Here is an 18,705-nt window from a genome sequence, read left to right as displayed (position 1 = left end):
CGTTATCAATTATGCCTCAGGCATCAATATTTAGTCTAATATTTGAATTATCTCGTGTCTTTCCAAATACTAACTCATATTATACAGTTCAACTATAAGCCATTTTCTTCAACACCTTAGCCACATCCATTGTAGCATCCATACGCTCCTTCGACCACGGCGCAAATTGCAAAAATCCATGCGTCAAATGCTCATAATGGTGCCAGTTAACCTGCACTCCTGCCTCTTGCAGTTTACTTCCATACTCTACCGCAACATCCCTCAACGGATCCCATCCGCACGTGAATAGCGCGACAGGCGGTAGATTAGCCTGCAGGTCCTCGACCTTTTGCATGCCAGGACTCACGTATCGATGACTCGGCGGATACGCCCCTTCGCGCGGCGATTTGGGAAGATAATGATCTGCAAAACTGAAAATCCCATTACAGACCAGATACAGACTTCCTCCAGTATTATTCTCCGTTGCCGCTGGTGTATCAAATGGAATTCGCGCTTCGGGATACAACAGAATCTGACCAGCCATGTTTTTCAGTCTCTGATCTTGACGACGCAGAGCAAGGGCAGCCGTCATGTTTCCTCCGGCGGAATCGCCGCCGCCAAAGACGAGATTTGGATTGATTCCCCGGCTTTGGCCCTCGGGGCCTTGTGCCCAGTCGATCATGCGGAGAATTCGTCTAATTGGGTCGGGAAACGATGTTCTGGAGCGAGGTGGTACTCGACACCGATGGTCTGACTATTGTTAGCATTTTTTGCTCTTCTTATATCATGTCGATGAGTGTGGGACGAACTATTACATCTGCCGCTTCGGCAAGTAATCTCAATCCATTCTCAAACTCGTCCACCGAGCCAACCGTATATCCACCTCCATGCATATATACGAGTACAACCACCTGCTTATCCTCGCCATCGTCCTTGGCTTTGGATATTATTGCTCTTGGATAGAACAAACGGATCGGAATCGTACCATGAGGTCCTCGCACACCCTCAAACTCTACCGCTCCAATCGGCGCCTTCTTATCCTCTGGCAGAGCATGGAATCCAAGAACCTCCAAATGGTGTCTACGTTCTTTATAGAAATCGGCTTCACCGCCAAGATGGAGGTCTGATATGTTTTGAGGAAGTCTGCCAGAGACGGGGCGATTGAAGAAGAGCGCGTTGCTGTTTTGGGGATTGGCGCCATTGGCTCTAGTATAAAGTTAAACCCAGGATAAGTGTATGTTCGGCTTCTGTACCTATATCACCTGGTAACTGATATATACCTTCCATAAGAAAAGATAGACAGTCTTGATATTTCCCAAGGTTCGATATGTCTTGCTTCAACATGACACAATAAAGGGGGAATATTTACATCTCGGTGCTATTTTTGAGGACCGGCTATCAGTTTTCACAATCTATCAATTACACAGTAAGGTCATAAATTCAAGATGGATTGGAGACAGCTATATCTACCAACTAGATATCTATATACGATTTGATCTAGTGGTTAATCAAAAGTTATATTAGCATTAGGACGGATAGCAACCTATATACAAGCCGAATCGATATCAAACAGGTCATCAATCATCAATCATCAAACGGCTACATCGTGTGCACAACGACTGAACTAAACCCGAGATTTGCAGGAATTCACAAGTAATCCAACTCCAGCTACAACGCCATCCACTATATGCACATTCTCCCCTTCGGTTTCTCCATATGCTTTTATACACCCTGCGCGCACCGCCTCTTCCATTCCAGCCATTCCAGCACAACCCAAGCACACGGCTCGCACTGGATGCGAAGACCCCTTGAGGATTTTCTCAGTAGCATCAATGATCCGTCGACGTACCTCCTCCGGCGGCGTTTTATGTAACTCTACAGCTGTCAACCCCGTAGTCTCCACGCCCGCAAACCGCGGCACCGAAGGTGGTGCAGGCGACGGCGTCGGACTCGTATGCTCCGCATTCAACAACTTCCTCCTCTTCTCTTCACTCTCCTCCGGCCCATTAATCATAAACCCCACAGCCTTGGTAAGCTCCTCCTTCCACACCGCGCCGGTCGTGACAATGCCCCAAGTATCCTGCGACTGCGCCTTATGGTGACTCCAATCCGCCAAAAGATGAAAACTGCTAATCAGCATCAACGAACTGGTCACACTAGCCTCAAATATACCCGTAACATATTTCTTTGCTTTACCCGGGTTTATTTCCTCTTCAACGAAAACGTGTAGTGTCCCCGAGTCTGAATGTCGCGCTTTATTTTCAAGTGCTTTTATAGTTGATCGTAGCATGCCCACGAGCGGATGCGCCGAGTAGCATGCGACCAGAAAGGCGTCGTATTTGGGTATGAGTGGTTCCACAAAGGGACGACAGTGGTGCGCTGATTGTATCGAGTCTTCACCGGAATTGATACTGTGCACGGGCTCGATGACTCTGCCGTCGGGTAAGGTGACGTGTTTATTTGGTGCAGTGAAATAGTCGAATTGGATGTCGTTGTAGTTGAGTCCCTGGACGATGGGTTTGAGGGACTCTGTCATTTGAGTTGAGGTGTTAGGGTTGATGATGAGGATTCGGAAGGGAGTTGAGCGAGAACTGGTGGGGGTTTGGTTCCTCATGTTGATGATTTTATCGTGTTATCGAGTGTGGTTTATTTGTTCTCGGTCCTGTCTAGAGCGAGCAATCTGAGCTCTCGTGCCTAAGCACTGTGGATGTTTAGATGACGACGGGAAATTGGAAACCTGAAAAAGTTTCTCGGGACAAGTCGAGATAGCTTATCTGATGCTCATGACGTATGGCCTAGAGAAAATGTACAATAAGACAATACTCCGTAGTTATATTATATATATTATTATTTATAGCTATATTATAGTTAATATTAACTACCAACATGTGCACTCTGTCTGACACAGGCCCCTCTATTTGGGTGTCTCATTTACCCAACACAGAATTAAGCTGCAACCACAGACGTCTCACATCGCCGACTACATATCCTGACGATATTTTGAAGAGTCGAGAATATGAAGCTATAGCCGGCTCCAAGACAAGACAAAACAGGGGATATTTTCAGTGCCCCTTCAATGTTATTATCGTTTGCTTCAGATGGAACAATTATTGCCCAAAACTTTTGTGCCAGTATATATAGCATCAATGTATACCTTCTAAAACGATCTTTCCATTTTTTAAGATCCCATATCATTAAAGTGTCCTAGCTCCGAACGTGTCTGTTTACCTCTAATCATCTTATATATAAATCTCGTCCGATCTGCAACATCACAACTAATAGACTTCAACCGACACGATGCTTTTACATATATTCAGCTCTGTCCTCTTCATCGCGCAAGCCATAGCTTTGCCCCAACCAGCAAACACATCCGTCAACCCTAATGCCATCACCAACACCACATGCACAGCCCCTGGCGTGTAAGCCATTCCACCTACATCCTTCCCCCGCCCCCCGGAAAAAAAAAAAGAAAAAGAAATAAAGAAAGCTGACAAGTTCCAGAACGCTAAACAGTCACAATATCAACGTCGCCATCCTCGGAATCTGCGGCGGAATCGCAGGCAAAATCGAACAATGCCAGGGCGCGCCCACGACGACCAGTGGCGCCTCGGGCGATGCGCGCTTCAATCTGCAGGTTGAGACCCCAGGGACAACGATTATTGTTACCAAGGGGCGTTGGGAAGGGTGTGTTCGTGCGGCGAGGGCTGTTTGTGGAGATAGTCCGTTCTCGAGTACGTGTATTGGAGGCGCGAATGATAATAAGGATAATGTCTTGTTTCAGCTGGTGAAGCAATGATACAACTGAGATATCAACATCATATTCGTCTATATATATATATCCAATGTACACTAGATAAACTCACTGAACGTAGTGAACTATATCAAAATCACTTCTTAAAAAGAGCCGCTTGCGTATCATAAGTATACTTGAGCTCATTATGCCAATAAGGCGCCGTAGTAGGCTTAGAAACCAACCACGCCTCATCCAAAGCATCCACAACCTCCTGCGGCAAAGGTCCCTTCTCCAGATCGGCAAGATTATTCTTCAACTGCTCAAACCCGCTTACACCAAGAATCACACCATCATCCCCGCCTTTATCACTCCATTTTAGAACCGAGTGATGTCGAAGCCAGCGGAATGCAATCTCGAGTGGTGTCAGATTGTTTTTGGAGGCTGTGTTTTCGATGATTTGGAGGGCTTTGAAGGTCTCGTCCTTGAAGTAACGCTCGCGATATCGAGGGCCGGAGATGGCGACGTCGCTGAATCGGCCTTCTTCGGGTTTGATGTCTTTGCTCTTGATTTTGCCGGAGAATAGGCCGCCCGCAAGAGGGTTATAGATTACGAGGCTTATGCCGTATCTGCGGAGGGCGTGGATGAGTTCAGTCTCGATTGACCGTGCTAGCACCTATCAGTATGAAGTCCCTGACAATCTGGGAGCTTGAAACTTACTAATGGCATTGTACATGCCCTGGTAGATGGTCGGTCGAACCCATCCTCGCTCAGTGCACGTAGTCACAATCTCCGCAACCTCAAAAGCCGTATAATTACTCAACCCCAACTCCACAAACTTCCCTTCCCTATGCAACTTATCAACTTCCTCCAACGTCTGCGCAAACGGCACCGATCGATCAGGCGCATGCAAGTAGAAAATATCAACCTGGTCCGTGCCCAGCTCCTTCAACGAAGTCTCAAATAATCGACGCAATGTCTCGGGTTTGTGCAATCCTGGTTCTGTCGGGTACACCTTGGTAGCAATCTTGAGTCCGCGCTCTTTCCAGCGGGCTTCACGGGTGAATGCTTCCTGTTTACCGCCGACATAGACACGCGCGGTGTCGACTTCGTGATAGCCCTGGGATTGGAAGTAGTCGAGGTGTTTGTTGTATTCGTCGAGACTGGTGATGCGTGCACCGGTGGTAGGGTCTGGACCGTAGGTCATTAACCCGAGGATGACTCGGGGTTTTCCTGTTGAGGCGATGAGAACCATTTTGACTGATTTTGAGACGATCGATATTATTACTGATTGTCTTGGTCGAATAGGATGAAGGAAGAAAGATGCTTTTAAAAGTGATCGGATAGTACTCCGAGCGGGGTAGAACCCCTCTATATATATTACTCTTATTCAAGATTCGTCATTTTTTTGACTCTGCTCCTCATTGATAATTACTGCGATATCGGCTCCTGAAGTCCAATTCACTGTATATACGTATTAAATGCCTCGTTCTCGGAAAACCGGCAGCATCTATGTACCTCTAACAAAAGGAGCTCGGTCAGGCACACGTGTGAGATTGATTGCTCAGATGGCTTGATATATCGAACAAAATGAAGCTCATTTGAAGCTCAGCCAAAGGAAAAGTCACAATCCATAAATATTACCAAATTGAACATTTGCTTCTCCCCCAGCGACGATTCCCTTCCAAGTCGTCGGCCTGCTTGGCTGTTCCCCCTTGGCATACTTGCTACCGAACTGGCCGTGAAATTTCTCCTTGACTTCTATATCAGTATAAAAGTCCCTATTATTGGCGATTTCTTGGTCCAGCGCTTCACGAAGGAAGGAATCATCAGAAGTGACAATCTCATTGAGCCATAGAATACTATCCTTCCTGGCATTCTTGATAGCATGGACTTCATCAGAAGCAAGCGACCCTTGCTCCTTTTTCAGGGATGGGAAAAGATCGCTCAGTCGGTGGATTTGAGTGTGCACTGTTTGTAGCATTATGTCGAACGTTTCCTTCTCGTAGACGGTTACGGAGACATTATTTGTCTCGGGTAAGCCCTTCGTCGGTGCTCGGGATACGTTGATTCGTTGCAAACCTGCATACAAGGATTGTACCCCTTCGGTCGACTTTGCAATTTGGGTCTTCGGGTCTTGAGTCCGGGTTTCTTCCTCTGTTGCCGTGTCTTTGAAGACTGATTCCTCTTCCATTGCACTATCTAATGCTCTGGCAATGGCAGAGAGGTAGGCAAATGACTTCCGGATAGTCGTTTTGAGCGCTCCTCCGTTGACGGCGAAGAGGTCGATATCTTGGTGAATCCCATGGCTGTTCCCCAGCGGTTGAAGTGAGTTATCAATGCAGATAGTCGGCAAATCTCGAGACCGTAGTTTGTCTCGAACGAGCCACCCGGAGATACAGCTTGGAGTCTGCCATAGCACTCGGTATATTTTTGCTCGACGTCTTCGAGGTCGCCTTCCTCGGTGGTGGAGGGTTTCTTATCAGATGTGTCCCCCATTATGAAATCGTCAGGACGATGTGGCAAATTGCGGTCGTAGGGGCGCTACAAATCACTTTATAAGCCTGATTACCTAGGGGTAGCTTTTGACCGTTCACAGTGATTGTGCATAAGGCTGAATACGTGGCTTACGGAGATTGCATACAAATACATGCGAGTTACGAAATCTACAAGAATAATGGCATAGCATATAGCCTCCTAGCTGAATTACTCAGCCCCATCAAACTCATCAAGAAAGTCTATGGTGTATAAACAGCAATTTTGTTTCTACTATTTCCCAAAGAAATCCTTCATGTACTCCCCCTGCATATTTCCTACAACCACATGCGACTTTCCCCCCGCAGTAATATCCTCATAGACATGCTTTGCACTTCCAGACACATTCCCCACATCGCCTACAAGCATTTTTACCTCATCAGATGCTGATACATACTTGTACGTGTTTCCCGTAACCTGGGTTGTGCCCCGAAGTGCTGCCATACATGCCCTATAGCAGTAACCCAGGACAATATTTTGTTGCTCAATAGCTTGCAGAATTCTGGACTCTTGTTCCTTTGCGAGCTCGATTTGCGTGTCAGTTAGCTGAGGCTCATTTTGGGTAGGAGTAGCATTTGCTTCGAGAAATGTCTGTAGTCCGATTTGTAGGCCTTGCATTTGACCTGCAAACCGGCTTGTAGCGTTTTCGATTTTGTTTTCCAGTGCCCGAGTAGTCTCGAGATCCTTTGTCGTATTTTTACTGTACGTATTTTCTTTTTCTTTAGTGGCAGTAGAAAAGAGGGGTAATTGGGGTCCTGCTTACAGCGTAAGAAAGTCAAGACTAATAACAAGCGTCAACTTGTAACTCGCCAGCCGACTTTGAAATGCGACGATCTGCTTATTTTTGAACTGTAATCAGATCCTGTCTCGTAAACTAACCCGAGAATTGTTCGTGGAGTTCCGCATGATCCCTTCGAGGGTAGCTCTGAATTCTTCGCATGTATCACGGCATCCTTCTAAGGCTGGTTTGGTCTCTGTTAGATTCGAGGCTTGTGCCTCTCACAATCTCGTCCCATTTTCATTGCTGTCTGTTTGTTCGAGGCCTTGTTCTAGGGACTTTATGATTTGACATAATGCTTCAAGGTCCGCTTTGATATTGATGAAGTTTTGAGGGGGCGTCGTGGATGTCTGAGATTAGTTGATAGAGTAGTTGACTGCTGGAATATGCGAGGCCAGCTATGCCAATTACACTCGCGGCTGCACTTACTCCGTCCATTTTCGGAGGGATGACTCTTTTTGTTGTTGATAAATGGAAAAGTCAAAATCGCAGTTGAATGATTCTTTAAGTAGTTATTTCTGAGCGGCTGAGGATGATACCTAGCTCAAATGGAAATACGCGTAGATATATATATGTGGGTTAGAAATTGAAAACTGAAATCAATATAGTGAAAGCGTTCGAAGAGAAACCGGAGTTATGTATTTACTAGCAAGAATTATCTCAAGAAGATAATCGATGGTCTTGTCCTAATCTCACCATAGTCACGTGTTCGCCCAGGTATTCTAATTACGTACCTCCTTTATACATCATGATTTCCCTGTTTGATGGAGCTATCAGCCTATCACCATCAGAAGAGACACCGCCCGTCTCTCACTAGACGAGGAGACGCGTGCTCTGTATAACCGCGCTATCACAGAGCCCGCATCCCTAACAGACGCAGAACGAAGAAAGATCACCCATCGCCCACTCCCAGAGGAAGAAGACGCCCTCTGTCGACAAGCATGTGGGCTGAACATGACCGAACTGGTTGCCAAAGCCATAGATACACCTGTACCCAAAACACGACAACAGCAGTGACAGTGGTACTGAAAACACCGTCCTCACCTATCAGGAAGCCCATCTTGTAACGGCCGGGGTGGTGCTCGGGCAGGCCGGGCGTCTCCTGTCTGAACGAGCTCGACTCAGCGAGGCAGATCGCGATCTGACACATAGAGCTGCCGACACCGCTCTAACCGAGGAAGAAAGCCGCGCGTGAGAGTGCGCTGGCGGTCCAGATGCGATGGTGGACCGCACAATCAGAGGCAGTCAAGTGCTTGAATGACGATGAGATTCGGAATATCCGCTATGCGATGCGAGTGTCGTGGCAGGAGCGGGTTGTTCAATCTATTGAAACTCAATCTACAGGTGGTTCTCCTTCTGGCTCTAGTGAACATGGAATAGTGGGTTGCCATTGGCCTGGTAGTGTTTTACGATCCCCGAACGTACATCTGGGTGTAAAAGTCTGGTTGAAAGAACAGTTTACAATGGATTACATTGTGTATCAGTGGTCGTGAATGAAAAGGCCGTTGCCGGATTCACTTTACATTGGCTGGAGGTTCCGGTTCTAATCCCTAATGACGATAATACAGTCAACTTCAGTGCACTGGCGAGCAGATTCCAGCCCAAGTTCCCTGTCGGCCTGCGATTGGATTGTTTCCCGTATGTGCTTGAGGAGGGTCTACACTCAGCTAGACCATATCTCTGGCTAGGTGAGCCTGTACCTAGCTTTGGACCAGATACGGAGAGAGCGACAAAGACAGGGACAGTTTGGGGTACAGACAGGTGGGGGAGAAATAGGCCCGCTCAAGGTGGACATCAAGCATATCGCACCGACGCTGTTTGCCCGGCTGCTGAAGTGAAGTTCTCTCATGAAGCTCCACAAGAGTCAGAGTGTGGACACGGGCAGCAAGATAGCTTAGGATACAAAACATAACATCCACCGATACTTCAAGTTGAAGAACGCGGCAGTGTGGCTGAGCTGCCGTCAGGGATGCGGACTCTGAGGGATTCAACACCATTGACTATGATACGTAGATGGCTCCGCTCGCATCCGCGGTTTATCCCATGAACTCATTGAGAGACAGGTTCTACGCACGATGGCCAATGGGAAGCAACTGGACGGTCGCCTTATTGACGCGAATCGAGGCTTCCGGTCTATCCATATGGATAGGGGCTTAGGGTTAGGGCTATCCCAATTCCGTCTTGAGCTGGGTGATTTTATGAAGATATGGACTTCGAGAGTTCGAATTGAAGCAAATAAGCTTCAATATACCTCACCCTGAGCTGCTGAATCATTTTAAGGTCTTTTCAAAAGCCACACAAAGCTCACCAAGTGATTACCATAAAAGCAACCCGTCCTTCAGACAGCCACACGTATCCACATCCACTCAGCCAACTATGTACGATCGCGCCTCACTCTTCGTATCATAGTACGCAGTGGACCATACAGTAAACGGTCGCACACCGGCTCACACGGACATTAAACGCCAGATAAAGGGCGCGTAGAAGCATTTGTGGTCTGTAGACCGGGAACGCGGATGCTTGGTGCGTAATAATTGAGGCATTTGTCGAATATGGATAGGTGAAACACTAATCCATGCGAAAGGATCAATCTGATCGACAAATTAATTATACGCAGCCTGGTCCATCCGTTCGTGCAGGTTGAAACTTGGGAATTAGGACTTGAAAGGTGACAAGGGTAAGACTAAGACATCTCGGTGGAGTCACCCTTGTTCCGTGGTGGCGTAGTAATGAGTTCGTCTGGCTGTGGCTATGGCTATGGCTGTGGCTGTGCTGTCTCAATTGTTTTCGCTGAGAGGACTGATATGATGATTCTCTTGATCTGCTCCCTTTCTTGTAGATGAGTTTCATTCTCCGTATGCACATGCAAGTCGTTCGGTCTTAGAAATGAGGTCATTGGATTCAATCAATTATTGAATGCCTTTGTACCACATCGCTAGACATACAGGTAAGCCGTAATAAAAGATCTTTGCCTACCGGACGATAAATCCTTGGATAATTCTTGCTGGGGAACGATTGAAAAGACAATTGTCTCTCGGCACAGTTTGCCTTTATTCCACATGTTAACTTATTACTCTGCTGACGATGTTGAACTTGTTAGATTTCTGAGCATCTACGCGAATAGCCCCACAAGGGCATAGTGGTCCAATGGCAGCGTTTGTTCGCGAGTAAGGGGGTCATTGACTTTGGAGGAGGTGTTGCTGATTGGCTGATCGCACGCTCCTTTAATGTAGGCTTTGCCAAATCGAGTCAATTGGAGATTGCCCAGCAGCCTCTGATTGGCTGTCTAGGCAAGGTGCCAAGGTGGACCACCCCCGGACTTAGATCCACCAATCGTCGGATTCCTTGATTTCATTGAGCTTTTCCTCCGATGTCAGATTGCTCAGACTGCCGAGTATATAGCAACTAACTTGGTCTTGGGTAGACAAACGTAGCACTATCAAATTCGGAGTATGCTGCACGACCATTTTCTTAAGGAAGGGCACTTTGTGAGACCCTACGTTACATGGCCAGCTTGAATCATGGATACAATTCCATTATTAATGTTGAAGTTATGAGCTGGCAACTTCAGGCCAGGGATTGTATCTCCAACCCCTAGCAACGGCCGACTAGTCGACATTAATAGCACACTAAATGCACAACACATATCAGGTGGACCGAGTCTTCCAATCAGCGGCCGCCTGTGCCTGGGCGACTTCATTAGCCTTGTGCACGCCGGCCTCAGGCGGCAACCCGGGCTTGGCACTGGGCTCTTGCCTGCTCCCCCAAACAAATCCTCTCCTTCTCTTTTTGCCTGCGTCGAGACAACTGCGTACAACCTCGCTCTCTTCTCCCTCTCTTCTTCCCTGCTCCCCACCGCCCTCCCAGAGCCTTTCCTACGGCTTATTCTCCCTTCTCTTTTTTTTTTTTCTCTTCTGCTTTCTTTCGCTTTATCCAGTTTATTCATTTCGTTCTCTTTCACTGCGCCTTTTATTTGCATTTCTTTCTCGAGCGAAACTATTGAACAAATACATCTATCCGTCTCCAAGACGGTTCAAACCTCTGGCCCAGCTTTGTGGCCGTCCGTTCATTACGAATCGCTTATTGTTCAAGACTTATTCCGCCGCCCGAGATCTTTCGACCTCATTCGAGATTTTGCGTCAGCTCGCCTCGTATCCTAGTTTCAGCTCCCGCTCGTGTCCAACCCCCGAACGACTACATTCGCAAACCTCACTTTAGGTTTACCTTTCCGCTCCGTCTTTTCCGACCGACCATTTTTGATGTTGTCGTTCCTTTGGTGAACGGCCTCCGGCTCTTCAATTACGACTTTCGACTACCCGACAACTGCTCAAAGGAAGTCGGGTGGGAGTCTGGAGGCCTGTATTTGGATTACCGATCGGCCAATACTCTCAATGTTTGTATTTGGACTGTGGCTCTACAACAAAGGCATTGTTTCAAGTAACGACCAGTCACTTTCGTCTGGTCATCAAAATCGTTGAGTGATTGTATGATTCATGGCGTCAATGCCATCTTCTTTGAAGGTTCCCGTCGGGACCATGGATTATAATCCAGATGATCTCGACGGTGTAGCTCTTCACAACCGGCACCCTAATTCCTCGTTCGAATTTCCTCCCAGATCCTCTTCCGAAGCAATGCACGAATACACGCCTGCTCCACTGCCAGCTTTTTCGTTCAATCCAGGCAATATGCATGCATCTACTCCATCCACATCAACAGTCACAGCTCCCCGACCTATCGGCCACAGACGACGACCCAGCGAACTGATCGGGGGAGAAGGACCCCCAAGCCCTCGGTTGATGGGCACAAGCCCCGGAAATACTGCTGATGGAGAGAAGGCCACTTTGCCTCCGCCATTATTGAGCGCCGCCCCTCGTGGTCCCGGCCGGAGGGGACATGCTCATCGCCGTTCCCAGGCCATGTCAAGCATGGACCTGACCGCTCTTACGCTCGCTTCGCCGTCAACTGCACCTCAAACGCTGACAGTCGGAAGCGCCCCCACGACACCTGCCGATAACAAGCACGATTTTCACGGTCACATGGCCCGCCCAATGTCCCGTTCCGCCATCGATTTACTCCCTCAACCTAGTCCACCGGGTTCACCTGCGAAACAGCTGATGTTCCTTCGTCCAGGTGTGGCTTTCCACGACAAACCACGTCCAGTATCGATGATATCCACGGAAACGTCCAGCAGCTTATCTACCGTTCGGCCAAATCATTCCCGAGTAAGTAGCGCAGCACCGAGTAACAACAACCTGGAGGGATCTTCTTCGGCGGAGACAATCAAGGCTCGGCCGAAAACCGCCGATGCAAGTTTGCTTGTCTCTAAACTATCCAAACCGTCCGAGCACTTTGGGGAAATGCCTTTCTTGAGAAGGTCATCTGTGGGTATGGGACCATTAGGTCTAGGGCGTAAATCGTCAGAGACTGTAGATGGGTCGGACGCTGAATCCATAAAAGAGAAACACACTTCCAAAAAGAGCAAAAAGAAGAAGCAGAAGAAGAGAAAGAGCGGAGGCAAAGCAACTCTTGAAGAGCAGAAAAACCGTCGCAATTCATTATCTACGGAACGAACACTTGATATTTCACAGGACAACTCGGCCGAAAAGTGGGAATCAGCATCCAGCCTCAATTCGCGTTCGGGCGCGGAAGACAGTAATCCTTGTAAAGGGGAGGAATGTCACAACAAAAAGCAGAAAAAAGTGCGCACTTGGGCTGGCGCCATATTCCCGCTCAAGAACAAGCGAACCCATGTTAAACGACCATTGTCCAGACGAAGCCCTACACCGCCTCCTATTCTCACTCGAACCAATTCCAACTTGGAATCAATCGAAGTCAACTTTGACGAAGACAATACGGTTATCATACGAACGCCCACGAACCCGAATATACCAAAGCAGACTACTCAGGACACAGAGGAAGAAAGCGACAAGGCATTTGAAAATGCATGGAAACCACGCAGCTTCTATGAACAAGGTCTGGAAAACAACACATTCAGTCCCGTCATTGATCTTGATGCGGCACTAGGTCCCTTCAATACTCCTGAAATGGGGGCCAGTAGAATAGCAGGAAGTGCATTCTCGCAGGCAACAAAACGGATGTATAGCGGTGGCCGACGAGGTGAATTCGTTGGTCCTGAGATGCGCTATCATCGACGCGCCGAGAGTGCTCCGGAAATGCCTCCCTTTGATCGCAGTGCGCTAATCGGATTTCCTCGCTTGGGTAGTGACAATGCTATGGCTAACGTGGATGTTTTCTATGAAGAAGAGGAAGATGCGTTTTTAGCTGAGAATCAATCTCCTAAGGTTGAGGACAAGGATCATGCCGATGGGGAGCAAGTGGATGCGGAGGTTGCAAGTGTCAGCGATGAAGAAAGTGAGAGGGATATAGCTCCTTCGAGTAGTGAGACATTGCAGGCTGCTCAACGACCGACTTCCGCACGGGAACTTTTTCAAGACGATGGCCTCGGTATTCGGGTTACTGACGACGCTGCTGTGGACGACGGACCAGGCGATGCTGTTATTGAGGATGAGGCAGTCAAAGAGAGCAACAGAGCAACATCACAGCATCAAGTACAGAACAAAATGTCCGTGGAAATCATTGAAGCAGAGCAGTGGGCACAGCCCCGCGTGCCGCATCACGCAAATAGTCCTGATATATCTCCAACTATGGTAGCAATTGAGAAGCGGCCTTGTTCATCACCCCTTGATCTTAACTCTGGTCTTTCCCAGTTGACACTTCCTTCACGACACGCTTCGAGTTCAGCTTTTCCGTCACCAGACCCCTCCAACATGTCTTTCGACGGACCAAGATCCGCAACAGCATCATCCATGACCGACCATACCACTTTCAACCATTCACTACACGATCAGAGGCAGAGCTCGTTTGAGGACGTCCCGTCCTTGAGCAGCAGTGCATCAACGCGGACGAATCCTCGAGGGCGGTTTTCATCCAGCTTCTATCTTCATTCATTGAGTGACAGACGCGAATCCTTTAATGCTTTACCACCTCGCTCAAGCCATTCAAACTCTGCAAAACGGTCTAGTCTTGTCAGTTTGTCCAGACTAGTGGGCGGCTCGTATGGCGAGAAGAGCAAATTGAGCCATGAAGAAAAACCACCAGCAGACGAGGCCGAAAAGACTCGAAGAAAGAGTAATCGGGTTAGTCGGTTAATGTTCTGGAAGTCGAAAGACAAACAGAGTGACTCCTAATCTCCTTTTATCGTCACTTTTTCGGGTTTTCTTTTTTTTCGTTATTCTCATGGCAGGCTGGGCGCATTGTTACGGCTGTTCTTTTTGACGAAATGTCCCACATTTCAATATGATGGGCATTGGGTAATGGCGGCGTCTTCTCTTCTCTCTACAATTTCTCTTCTCTCATATTATTCGAGTCTATGTATTTATGTCGGCGCATAATTTTCTGGATGTACAGCCATTGTGGACGATTATCTTTTTTCAGTTCAATTATTTTTTTGTTCGAGGTCTTACTCATGAGTCGTTGTCATATTTTTTTTTCCCCTCAACATTCATTACCTTTCATTCTTGAAGAGCGAATTCATTTTACATCTTTTGTTGGCATTGTTACTGCCATTCTTCATCATGATTATTTTTCCCATCATCATCAGAAGACCCTCATTTTGAGCCAGATTTTCTTCTTTTTCACATTTTTACATTCGAATTCCATCTTATCATTAGTTCCTAGACGAATCAATGACATCTCATTCTACTGTCTATAAATCCTATGATCGTATTCTTCGAAATTGGTGAGTTCGAGTCAATCAGACTTTGTATTGGAAATTGATTAGATCCTGTTAAAAGTGTTAAGAGTTTGATATACATAATAGATGTGGAGAAACTGATTCGTTACATATAATTGGCTTCTACAGCCCACATCTCCCCACTAGGTCGACTACTTTTTATACAACTTCAATCTATTACACATCCATCACGAGTCAAAAGCAATAATTTGCCCTCCCCAGATATAAAGGGAGACTTACATAAAACATGGCAGGACCAACCACCAAACCCGGAAAATCAAAGGGCAAGCCAAAACCCGCAAAAAAGCAGCAACAATCAGTCTCGACAAAGAAACCATCCTCAAGAAAAGAGGATACAACTACCGAAGACCAGATCGATTTCTCATCAGCAGCGAATAGTATCTCCTCAGATGTGCAACAAGCCTTACTAAACGTATTCAAACATGCACTTTTCTCTTCTGGTACTTCCTCCTCAACCACAGCAGAAGACGGGGAAGAGGATATGAGAACGCAAATTCAACAACTCAAAACATATCTGTACAATAGAGACTTTGAGTCTGCGTTTGCGGACGCGTCGCCTTCGTTGTTGAGGGCTTATGCATTGAGATGGTCTGCGTCGAGGTGTTTGGCGTATTGTGGGTTGTTTCGGGGGGTTCTTGATTTTGGGTTTGCATTTGATGGTGTTCAGGACGGTGGTGGAGAGGAGGAGGTTGCTGTGTTGTGTATTGGTGGTGGTGCTGGGGCGGAGATTGTTGCGTTGGCTGGTGCGTGGAGGGTATTATATGATGAGGATTCTGCGAATGCGGTTGAGGGGATTGAACGATTATCTTTAAATGAAAGTGTTTCTGAGGGAAACAAGAGAAAGAGGAAACTATCCATAACAGCCATCGATATCGCAGAATGGTCCGATGTTGTCCACAGACTGACGACAGCAATACATTCAAACGTCCCCGGTACAAAGACATGTCCGACGCCACTGATCCAAGATAGAGGCAGTATCAACATCTCATTCCAAAAACTAGATATCCTCTGCCTATCCGAAGAAAATTTGAGGTCTCTTCTTCATCGCCAACGACTTATATCACTCATGTTCACGCTCAATGAGCTCTTCTCAACATCAATCTCCAAAACGACACAGTTACTTTTACGAATAACGGATATAGCGAGTCCGGGGACGATGTTGATGGTTGTCGATAGTCCGGGGAGTTATTCGACCTTGTCCTTGTCGAAGAGTCAGGTATCAGATACACAGCAGCAGCAACGACAATATCCGATGAAGTTCCTGCTTGATCATACACTTCTAAACGTAGCGGAAGCGTCGTGGGAGAAGATAGTCTCGCAGAACTCGAGATGGTTTCGGAAGGATGTTAATAATAAGTTACATTATAATGTGGATTTGGAAGGTGGACAGGGTTTTATTAAATTGGAGGATATGAGATTCCAAATTCATGTTTATCGAAGATTGGCTCCTTCGAGTAATGAGATAAAGTGAAGAGGTCCTGGATATTGCTACATACATGGAGAATTAAACGAACTAATGCACATGATTTTTGGAAAAAAGAGATATCGAGATGTCGGGGGAGAAAAAAAAAGGTTAAGATCTCAATCCCAAAAGTAAACTCGTCCCCTTACCCTCTTTCCCCTCACCACCACCAGGCAAATAAGTAACGTTAGGATTACTAGCCAATGTAGCCGCAATCTCCTTACTAGCATCAATCCGTCGAATCTCAATCAGACCCGTACCAGCCTTAGCAACAGCCTTGGAAATAATCTCTGCACTCTCAGCTTCACCCTCGGCACGAATAACATTCGCCTGCCGTTCCTGCTCGGCCCGCTCAACGATAAATCGCGCTCGCTCAGCGTCCTGTTGTGCGATTTGTTTCTGTTCGACGGCTCGTGTGAATTCTTTACCGAAGGTCATGTGCGTGATTGAGACGTCTTCTAGAGCGATGTTGAATTGTTCGGCGCGGCGCGTGAGATCTGTCCGGATTCGGTTGGAGACTGCTTCTCGTTGGGTGATGAGTTCAGCGGCATCGAATTGGGCGACGATGGCTTTTAGGACTTCGTTTCCGATGGAGGGGAGGACACGTTCGTCGTAATCTGTACCGTAGGACTATTTCTGTCAACTACACGATCCACAAAATGTACAAAATGTACACAGCGAAGGCAACATACTTGGTAGATTTTGGGCAAATTCGGCACCTCCGGACGATGCAACACTCGCAACGTCAAACTAACCATCTGCAAATCCTTGGACCCCGTCGTCGTAGAAATATTCCGCGGCTTTGTGCGCACATCATAGATAATACTCCGTTGAAGCCAGGGGATGAGGAAATGTGTCCCCTCGCCAACCACTTTTTCCTGAACGCCGGTCAATCGGTCGAATATAACTGCGCGCGAGCCACCCTTGACGTCGTACATGGAGGCGTCGATTGCCAAAGCGCCTGCAATAGGTAGTGCAAACCATCGCAGGAGTGCGTTTGGTGATGCCATTTTGATTATATGTTCTTTTCTGGGAGGGATGATGATGGATAGATGTATGTTGGAGATTAACAATTGATGGTGTTTTGAGCTTCTTCTGCCTGCTGTCACCGCCTGGAGCTGATTCATTCCGTAAGGAGCCTAGCGTTTTATAAATCAACTAGTCTTGATTGAGCAACAAGGACCGGTTCCGATTCATGACGAAATGCTGAACTTCACCCCTTCATCTCTTCTTCAATTCTTCATTCTGTATCAATTGAATTCTTGCCTTGTCAGACAAGCTATAGGGATTGAAAATGGTTGGAAAAGCTGATCCAAAGAATGGATTGTGAGTATTTCATGAGCCTATATTAGGGTTACTTAGTCCGAGTAGCTCTATATGCCATCTACAACGCGTGATCAGATGAATATGCATATGAATATACTAACATATCTGCAGCTATGCCGGCGGATTCGGTGCTCTAGGTACAATCCTCTGAATCCGGTTATTCTTGTTTTGTCATTTCCCGATTCAGTCTCCTTACCCCTAACCCTGACAGTCGTACAAACCGGCACTTGACTGACAATTCAACCAATACAACACATCATGATTTCAATAACCTCAAACAAGCAAAACGACGCGCGGTGACTAATACATGAATGTATCCAGGCTGTCCAACCCCTCAACGAGGAATCGCCGCATATACTATCTCCCCGAATCGTCAAAATCCCAATGCTGGCGCACTCCACGCTGCGATTTTCAACACTTTCCGCCGTTTCCGCCATCAAGTTCTCTACTTTGCGCCTCCGTTTATTATTGCTTATGCGGCGATGAATTGGGCTGTTGAAAAGTATGCTTTCTTTCTTTCTTTCTTTTTCTTTTTTCTTTCTCGGCCGTCAAGTTGTATTCTAGGGTGGGAATGCTGACTTTGTAGGAATGAGTATTTGAACTCAAAGCCCGGTCGACTTGCTGCCGGTGTGGAGGAGTAGGTAATGACTGGTTGATGGATTTTCTGGGGACACAAGGATTCAGAGACGGCGTTATGGATTGTATGTTATGGGTCTAGGTATACAGTCTAGCAATGGTGATATTGGCGGTTGCCCTAAGTTAGGTACTTTTATGATCATAACTCAATAGAGATCTTAACCTCATACATCTCCAAATAAGCCGTACCCTTCCAACTGAGTCTTTTATATTTCAGTATACACTGACCATAACATAAAGAATTATTTTGTGAACAAAAGAGTAGAATTTCCTATTCCAGCCAAAGATGCGCCGTTGCACCCCCACTGATTAGCAGCAGTCTGGGCGGTCGAATGATTTGGTGGGCTAAACCGGACAACCCCGCCACGACCAGCCAGTTGGGCAGATGGAGAAAAAAAAATAGTTGCAAAAAATAAGAAGCATACAAACTTGTTTCTTTCTTCTTTCCTCTTTTTCCTTCCTTCTATACAGTTGTTTATGATATC

The 18,705-nt window shown here is 46.9% G+C and overlaps 10 protein-coding genes across 10 annotated transcripts, besides 4 other annotated features; 5 read left to right on the top strand and 5 right to left on the bottom strand.

The window, feature by feature from the left end:
- Positions 1–88: 88 nt before the first annotated feature.
- On the bottom strand, positions 89–2,593 carry TSTA_087510 (hydantoin racemase (Dcg1), putative; the record flags this gene model as incomplete). Its single annotated transcript, XM_002478433.1, has 4 exons — positions 89–733; positions 789–1,185; positions 1,349–1,374; positions 1,610–2,593. 4 exons carry the CDS (start codon positions 2,591–2,593, stop codon positions 89–91), a joined length of 2,052 nt encoding a protein of 683 aa, XP_002478478.1.
- A 216-nt stretch (positions 2,594–2,809) lies between these two features.
- Positions 2,810–2,857: a sequence feature (AT_rich).
- A 419-nt stretch (positions 2,858–3,276) lies between these two features.
- Positions 3,277–3,775, top strand: TSTA_087500 (uncharacterized protein; the record flags this gene model as incomplete). The annotated part of the gene is made up of 2 exons (XM_002478432.1): positions 3,277–3,398; positions 3,481–3,775. 2 exons carry the CDS (start codon positions 3,277–3,279, stop codon positions 3,773–3,775), a joined length of 417 nt encoding a protein of 138 aa, XP_002478477.1.
- A 91-nt stretch (positions 3,776–3,866) lies between these two features.
- Positions 3,867–4,964, bottom strand: TSTA_087490 (aflatoxin B1-aldehyde reductase GliO-like, putative; the record flags this gene model as incomplete). The annotated part of the gene is made up of 2 exons (XM_002478431.1): positions 3,867–4,378; positions 4,430–4,964. 2 exons carry the CDS (start codon positions 4,962–4,964, stop codon positions 3,867–3,869), a joined length of 1,047 nt encoding a protein of 348 aa, XP_002478476.1.
- Positions 4,965–5,333: 369 nt separating this feature from the next.
- TSTA_087480 (uncharacterized protein) lies at positions 5,334–6,208 on the bottom strand (the record flags this gene model as incomplete). The annotated part of the gene is made up of 2 exons (XM_002478430.1): positions 5,334–5,911; positions 5,950–6,208. The coding sequence occupies 2 exons, from the start codon at positions 6,206–6,208 to the stop codon at positions 5,334–5,336; spliced, it is 837 nt and encodes a 278-aa protein (XP_002478475.1).
- A 270-nt stretch (positions 6,209–6,478) lies between these two features.
- TSTA_087470 (uncharacterized protein) lies at positions 6,479–7,150 on the bottom strand (the record flags this gene model as incomplete). Its single annotated transcript, XM_002478429.1, has 3 exons — positions 6,479–6,944; positions 7,008–7,093; positions 7,124–7,150. 3 exons carry the CDS (start codon positions 7,148–7,150, stop codon positions 6,479–6,481), a joined length of 579 nt encoding a protein of 192 aa, XP_002478474.1.
- Positions 7,151–8,236: 1,086 nt separating this feature from the next.
- TSTA_087460 (uncharacterized protein) lies at positions 8,237–8,934 on the top strand (the record flags this gene model as incomplete). Its single annotated transcript, XM_002478428.1, has 2 exons — positions 8,237–8,401; positions 8,425–8,934. 2 exons carry the CDS (start codon positions 8,237–8,239, stop codon positions 8,932–8,934), a joined length of 675 nt encoding a protein of 224 aa, XP_002478473.1.
- A 1,911-nt stretch (positions 8,935–10,845) lies between these two features.
- Positions 10,846–10,946: a sequence feature (GA-rich).
- Positions 10,947–11,557: 611 nt separating this feature from the next.
- TSTA_087450 (cell wall proline rich protein, putative) lies at positions 11,558–14,230 on the top strand (the record flags this gene model as incomplete). Its single annotated transcript, XM_002478427.1, has 2 exons — positions 11,558–12,407; positions 12,429–14,230. The coding sequence occupies 2 exons, from the start codon at positions 11,558–11,560 to the stop codon at positions 14,228–14,230; spliced, it is 2,652 nt and encodes an 883-aa protein (XP_002478472.1).
- Positions 12,494–12,530: a sequence feature (CT-rich).
- Positions 14,231–15,022: 792 nt separating the features above from the next.
- TSTA_087440 (uncharacterized protein) lies at positions 15,023–16,267 on the top strand (the record flags this gene model as incomplete). The annotated part of the gene is made up of 2 exons (XM_002478426.1): positions 15,023–15,236; positions 15,258–16,267. The coding sequence occupies 2 exons, from the start codon at positions 15,023–15,025 to the stop codon at positions 16,265–16,267; spliced, it is 1,224 nt and encodes a 407-aa protein (XP_002478471.1).
- A 102-nt stretch (positions 16,268–16,369) lies between these two features.
- Positions 16,370–17,268, bottom strand: TSTA_087430 (prohibitin complex subunit Phb1, putative; the record flags this gene model as incomplete). The annotated part of the gene is made up of 2 exons (XM_002478425.1): positions 16,370–16,888; positions 16,951–17,268. The coding sequence occupies 2 exons, from the start codon at positions 17,266–17,268 to the stop codon at positions 16,370–16,372; spliced, it is 837 nt and encodes a 278-aa protein (XP_002478470.1).
- Positions 17,269–17,895: 627 nt separating this feature from the next.
- On the top strand, positions 17,896–18,225 carry TSTA_087420 (ubiquinol-cytochrome C reductase complex subunit UcrQ, putative; the record flags this gene model as incomplete). Its single annotated transcript, XM_002478424.1, has 2 exons — positions 17,896–18,086; positions 18,171–18,225. 2 exons carry the CDS (start codon positions 17,896–17,898, stop codon positions 18,223–18,225), a joined length of 246 nt encoding a protein of 81 aa, XP_002478469.1.
- Positions 18,092–18,126: a microsatellite.
- Positions 18,226–18,705: the final 480 nt, after the last annotated feature.

The sequence above is a fragment of the Talaromyces stipitatus genome, genomic scaffold (assembly GCF_000003125.1).
Source record: "Talaromyces stipitatus ATCC 10500 scf_1105507295527 genomic scaffold, whole genome shotgun sequence".
NCBI classification, from domain to species: Eukaryota; Fungi; Ascomycota; class Eurotiomycetes; order Eurotiales; family Trichocomaceae; genus Talaromyces; species Talaromyces stipitatus.
Note: the sequence above shows the minus strand (reverse complement) of the source record. Positions and strands in the feature narration are given on the sequence as shown.